The sequence below is a fragment of the Clupea harengus genome, chromosome 7 (genome assembly GCF_900700415.2).
Source record: "Clupea harengus chromosome 7, Ch_v2.0.2, whole genome shotgun sequence".
NCBI classification, from domain to species: domain Eukaryota; kingdom Metazoa; phylum Chordata; class Actinopteri; order Clupeiformes; family Clupeidae; genus Clupea; species Clupea harengus.
This window is the reverse complement of record NC_045158.1, coordinates 22,802,988-22,808,987: the sequence shown is the minus strand read 5'-3', so window position 1 is coordinate 22,808,987 and position 6,000 is coordinate 22,802,988. Positions and strand designations below refer to the sequence as shown.

General features: G+C 46.5%; 1 protein-coding gene across 1 annotated transcript in view; it reads left to right on the top strand.

Moving 5' to 3' along the window:
• Window positions 1-6,000, top strand: part of med27 (mediator complex subunit 27) — a 74,493-nt gene that overhangs the window by 39,007 nt on the left and 29,486 nt on the right. The window contains exon 4 of the mRNA XM_012821102.3: window positions 4,684-4,777. Coding sequence (XP_012676556.1) covers window positions 4,684-4,777 — 94 coding nt within the window. The remainder of the gene's footprint in view (window positions 1-4,683; window positions 4,778-6,000) is intronic.

Sequence of the window (6,000 nt, the reverse complement as noted above, 5' to 3'; positions counted from 1 at the left end):
CCCTCTCATTACAGTCCTGACAGAGCGATCGATTCAGTTACCACGTTCTTTGGACACGGCGGCACAAATAAGAGCAGCGCTGGTCAAGAGGTGTCCTCTTTCAGTGGTGCATTGCGGCAGCACAGTACAGTGGAGTGTGTGTGCTGTGAGGGCTTCAGTCATGGGTGATCCCTGATTAGCAAGAGAGAGAGAGAGAGAGAAACAGAGAGAGGGAGAGGGAGAAAGAGAGGGAGGGAGGGAGAGAGAGAGGGGGTAAGACGGCTCCAGGTTTATCTGCATTCTTCTCACCCCTCCATGCAGTCACTAGCAAAGGGCTATTTGATCACTTTGTAGCATCAATCATACCACAGGGAGAAAAAAAGAGAACGCAGCGCTACACAGCAAAGCAACACCGAACAAATGTCAGATTGTTTTCCTGAAAATGTCAGACCTTGTGCGTTTTTTCTTCTTCTTTTTTTTTTTTATATATATGTGAGCTTTTTTCTGTGGTATTCTTTTATGTAGGCCTAGTTTCGGTTGAAGGCATCAAATTTGTTTGGTGACGTCCTCCCCCCCCCCTTGTCACGAATCTCCGTGTTGATAGAGTATCTTTTCATCGTCCTAGATGGCTAATAATGGTCTGTTTTAAACATTAGCATTCAAGCAGCTCTTCACTGTGTAACAGAGCCTCCCTTCTGTCGACATATCCTCAGAGCATTCATTAACTTTGCATTTCAATCACAAGGTTGATAGAAAAAGCCTTAATGACTAGCGTAGTCAGATAGCGTCTGCCGCGGAGGCCTTTCCTGCTCGGGTACCGCAGGGTCTGGGTTTGCCGAGCGCCCTTTGTGTTTTCCACAGGATTGTCCAGATTATTCCTTAATAATATTACTGTGTAGCGGGGGGACGAGCTAAGCAGATCACAAGCTGGACTGAATTTTAAGCAGAACGTGTAGCATGATGTATTCCAGAGCAGGGTTTTAACGGTGGCCACAGAAGGTTCATTACTAACTGCGCGCATTCGTCCGACTGAAGGCTGTGTGTGTGTGTGTGTGTGTGTGTGTGTGTGTGTGTGTGTGTGTGTGTGTGTGTGTGTGTGTGTGTGTGTGTGTGTGTGTGTGTGTGTGTGTGTGTGTGTCTGTCTGTCTGAAGGCTCTCCCTCTATGGCCGGTGTTGTCTTTTAAAGGCCTCTTAAATTACAATAAGCCCCGGTGTGTGTAAGGTCTGTAATAGAGTCATTGGCTTTGACGCTCTTTTATATCAGATGGTCATTGCTCTCCGGAGCGGATAGATAAAGGGCGATTTGCATTCATGTTGCCTCATTACTGTATTTACGATGAACGGATGCTCCTCTTTAATGCACTGCCCTCGCTGAGCCGCTTCTACAGGCCTTCCTTTTCATCACCTTTTCTTTCTAGAATCACTTCTTTTTCTTTTCCTGTGTGTGCGTGCGTGCGTGCGTGCGTGCGTGCGTGCGTGTGTGCACGTTACATTTACTCAAACGGCTCATACTATACAAAGCGTCTCTCCCCAGTTGATTGCCCGGCGCGTGGTGGCAGTGGTTGGATCACACATGGTGGCAGCAGTGGGATTACGTACTGGCGGAGCAGGGATACACACACACACACATACACAGCTAGTGTCATTCTGCACAGGCCTGCCTTTGTTTGCCCTTCCTCTCATGGTGAAACCCTTTGTACACGTGTGTGTGTGTGTGTGTGTGTGTGTGTGTGTGTGTGTGTGTGTGTGTAAGAAAGTGTGTGTGGATCAGCGCCATAACAAGCAATTAAAAATATGTTAATTCCATGGCCCGTGGTGATCTTGAGGGAGGCTGTGCTTGAAAGGCTGGGACTCCGCTGGGCTCAGGCCACACTCATATGTACAAATGTGACGATAGCTTCCAGTGTGTGTGTCACAGTGTGTGTGTGTCACCGTGTGTGTATCACAGGGTCAATGCTGTATATCTAGTTCCTGTGTGCGTGTGTTGGAAGACTTTAGATGTTTGTGACATGAGAGAGACTGCTGGGTTCCCATTTTTCAAAGTTGTGTGTGTGTGTGTGTGTGTGTGTGTGTGTGTGTGTGTGTGTGTGTGTGTGTGTGTGTGTGTGTGTGTGTGTGTGTGTGTGTGTGTGTGTGTGTGTGACACTGCAGGATTCATTCATTGTTAATGGGTTAGACTAACTAGTGGATAGAACAGTGTCCCTGTTCTAAAAGTAGCTTGCTCAAAATATTATGCGAATGAATTGAAGTATAAACAATAGAAGTCGAAAACAATAGAAAACCCCCAAGTGAAAAGTGATACAAAGTCACAAGCACTGTACACATCCCCAGAACTCAGATTCATTCATTGTGTGTGTGTGTGTGTGGGTGTGGGTGTGGGTGTGTGTCCGTTTGTGTGTGTGTGTGTGTGTGTGTGAGCGCGTGTCGTAGAAGGGGGTGTTTTGTATGGGGATGAGTCTTCTCGCACCTCGGCGATGAATTATGAGGTGACAATACCTCAAAGCAAGTCTGGTCCTGCAAGTGACTGTCACCCCTCAGCCCTGCCAGTACAGATGTAATTACAGCCCCCCCCCCCCTGTCCCTGCTCAGCATTCCTGCAGCCAATAAGATGCCATCGCCTCAGCACTGACCAAATGCTGTCTGACAGCATGTTTAGCCACGTCTACTGCGCCGAGGCGTTACGCCTAATAATGTGCCCGGTGGAGGCAAACCCGCATCACCGTAGCGACGCGTTTCCCTGTATCTCCTCCTAATTATTCTAGCTGTAGACGCCTCCTCCAGTGAGATTGCTCTCTGCAGCCCGTGAATAACTTTCTTGAATATTTGATGATGTCTTGTTTTATTCTACCTGATTAATTAAGACGCGGAGGAGAGGAGAGGAGGCACAAAGGTATCTTTTGAACAACAAGGAAATAAAAGTAGAACTAATTCTGGTCTGTGGTCGCTCATGCGGAGGAGTGTGGAAAATGGCCATCCTCTGGGGTTTCTTTCGCAATCACCAGGAGTGTGTGGATGTGTGTGAATGTGTACAAATGCACATATTGTCTGTGTGTGTGTGTGTGTGTGTGTGTGTGTGTGTGTGTGTGTGTGTGTGTGTGTGTGTGTGTGTGTGTGTGTGTGTGTGTGTGTGTGTGTGTGTGTGTGTGTGTGTGTGTGTGTGTGTTTGAGTGAGTTGGTTGGAGATGAGTATCTAACCCGTCTCACTGAAGTGATTGCACAGGATTGCAGTTGCTCCTTAACTTTCAACTGACTTTACAAACTCGTTTCCCTGTGGCCAACACACTCTCTTTACAAATGATTCCCTCCCTTTCGTGTGGAGCTGGAGACCCTGAAGTCTATCGACGGCCACCGGCCAAGGAGATTTTCATTAAACCCTTATTAGCATAGCCGTAGTATTGAACCAGCCGCGGCCACCGGATGACTGGGGGCTTTTCTGCTGATGCTGGCGAAGCGGGGCACTTTTGGGGCCGGTGGTGGCAGGTGGGGGGTCGCAGTGAGCACCCCGAGCAAGCTCTAGCTGGCGCTTTTGGGGCAGTCGGGGCAGGTTAAAGCCAAACCGCTACGGGCACAAACTCACCCCATCCCTGTACTCTGACACTAATAATGAATTGCTGGGCGATTGATCTATTCACGTCGCGACATTGAGGCTGACATTCATTTGGTGTCTCTCGCTAGGAAACTGATTTAATTAAAGTTTTACTCTAATGTTTCACCTTAAGCTATTTATTTTCATATATACATACATCAAACTTATGGATGCTATTCCCACCAAAACCTAGCCCACAGATCATGTCGGTCTGCGTCATTCATTCAGTGTAACATGCTCAGAAGTAGAAAGTCAGTTAGCTTGTGATCAAGTAAATGTGTACAGTAAATGTGCCTCCCCTGTGTCAAGAATATGATAATATTAATTATAATATATATTTTATAATGATTATGTATTGTCTCTGATATTCTGGGTACCTGGCCTGACTTACCTACCAATCCTGAGTCGACCCCCTTGGTGTGTGTGTGTGTGTGTGTGTGTGTGTGTGTGTGTGTGTGTGTGTGTGTGTGTGTTCAAACTGCAGTTCCAGCTTTTCAGGTCTTCTCCCAGGATCGCTAGTTTGCTGTTATACTGTCACATTACATTTTGAGGTGCGGGTGCGCTAACCACTGAGCTAGCAAAGTGCACTGGTGGAAATTATATTACATTATTATTATTATTATTATATATTAGTGTTATTGATCAGGGTAGCATCCTGAGACTACAGCATCTTGAAACTGCAGCCATGTCCTGTTTATAAATATGCTTGCTTCTGATAGTCGTGGTTTCTTCATTTGAAAATCCAGTTAGGTCGCCCTGGTAGACGTGGCCACTAACCTGTACGGTTAATCAATATGTGGGACGGTGAGTCACCTGCAGTGGATCGGTAGCGTTTGATCTCTGCGTGAATTCAAGGATAGTCTAAAATACATTGAGTTGACACAAAGAGGCCAATGTTGAGCGTTTACATATGTCAATAGTATTGACCCCCGACCAACACTCACACCCTCGATATCTGCCACTTAATGAAAAACAATTGACTTTCTATTGACAGCGGTCAGGACCCTTGGTCCTTTTATTTCAAGTTTTTTTGGTGTAAATTGAAACATCAGCACCAGCACAAGTGTGTGTGTGTGTTTGTGTTTTTAATGTTCCCTCTATCTCCCTTTCTCCTACAGGTACGTGGACGACGTGATAACCAGGATCGGGCGGATGTTTCCGGACATGACGATTGAGCTTTTCCGACCTAACGGGACTTCAGCAGTGCTTCTGGTAAGGCTTTTTCAGCCCCTCACATATCTCAGTATATAACACACTTCAACCAACCGACATACATAACCAAATGCTTTACATAAGCTCTACTGAGTCCTGTTTAAAGCTAAATATATTTTCTTTTTCAAATTGAATCAGATTGGTAAGATTGAGTGAAATCATTTTTCTGTCTAGAAGCTTCTAGAAAAACACTTTGTCACATAACATATGGAAGAGGAGGGCAGAGAACCTTGGATGGCATTAGGCAAAAGTCTCAATGCAGTATTGTGTTTGTGCGCGCACGCCTGTGCGTGTGTGTACGTACATGTACGTGCATGTGGCATACACTGAGCAAATAGCTGGATTAAGGCTTACGAGATCTGTGTGTTTCTGGGAACCCTCTCCCTTTTTAAGTGCTCTGGATTCTCTGATGTCTCCTCTTCAGTGACCTTGCCTGACCCACCCTGTCCTCTGCCTCCCAGCATCGATGTGTATGTGTGTGTGTGTGTGTGTGTGTGTGTGTGTGTGTGTGTGTGTGTGCACGCGCACATGAGTGAGTGAGTGAGTGTGTGTTTGTCTGTGTGTGTGTGTGTGTGTGTGTGTGTGTGTGTGTGTGTGTGTGTGTGTGTGTGTGCACGCGCACATGAGTGAGTGAGTGAGTGAGTGAGTGTGTGTTTGTCTGTGTGCGAGTGTGAGTGTGTGAAAGAAAGAGAGACTGTCTGTATATATCCGTATGTATCCGTGTGTGTGTGTGTGTGTGTGTGTGTGTGTGTGTGTGTGTGTGTGTGTGTGTGTGTGTGTGTGTGTGTGTGTGTGTGTGTGTGTGTGCACGTGTGTGTGTGCACATGAGTGAGTGAGTGTGTGTTTGTCTATGTGCGAGTGTGAGTGTGTGAAAGAAAGAGAGACTGTCTGTATATATCCGTATGTATCCATGTGTGTGTGCGTATGTGTGCGTTTGTGTGTGTGCGCGCGCGCGCGCGTGTGTGTGTGTGTGTGTGTGTGTGTGTGTGTGTTTGTTTAGGTGTGTGTCTGTGTGTACAGATTGCTGGCCTCATTTTAAATGATTGATTCATCTTCCACCTTGCACAGGCGACTCTGACGCCACTGTTTTCACACATGTGACAAATGCAGTGGCATTTACGTCTGTAGCCAAATGTCACAATGTCACATGCCCATGCCCGCCTCCCCAGCTCTAATAGGTCTTTGGTGCACACATACACACACACGTACACACACACATATAT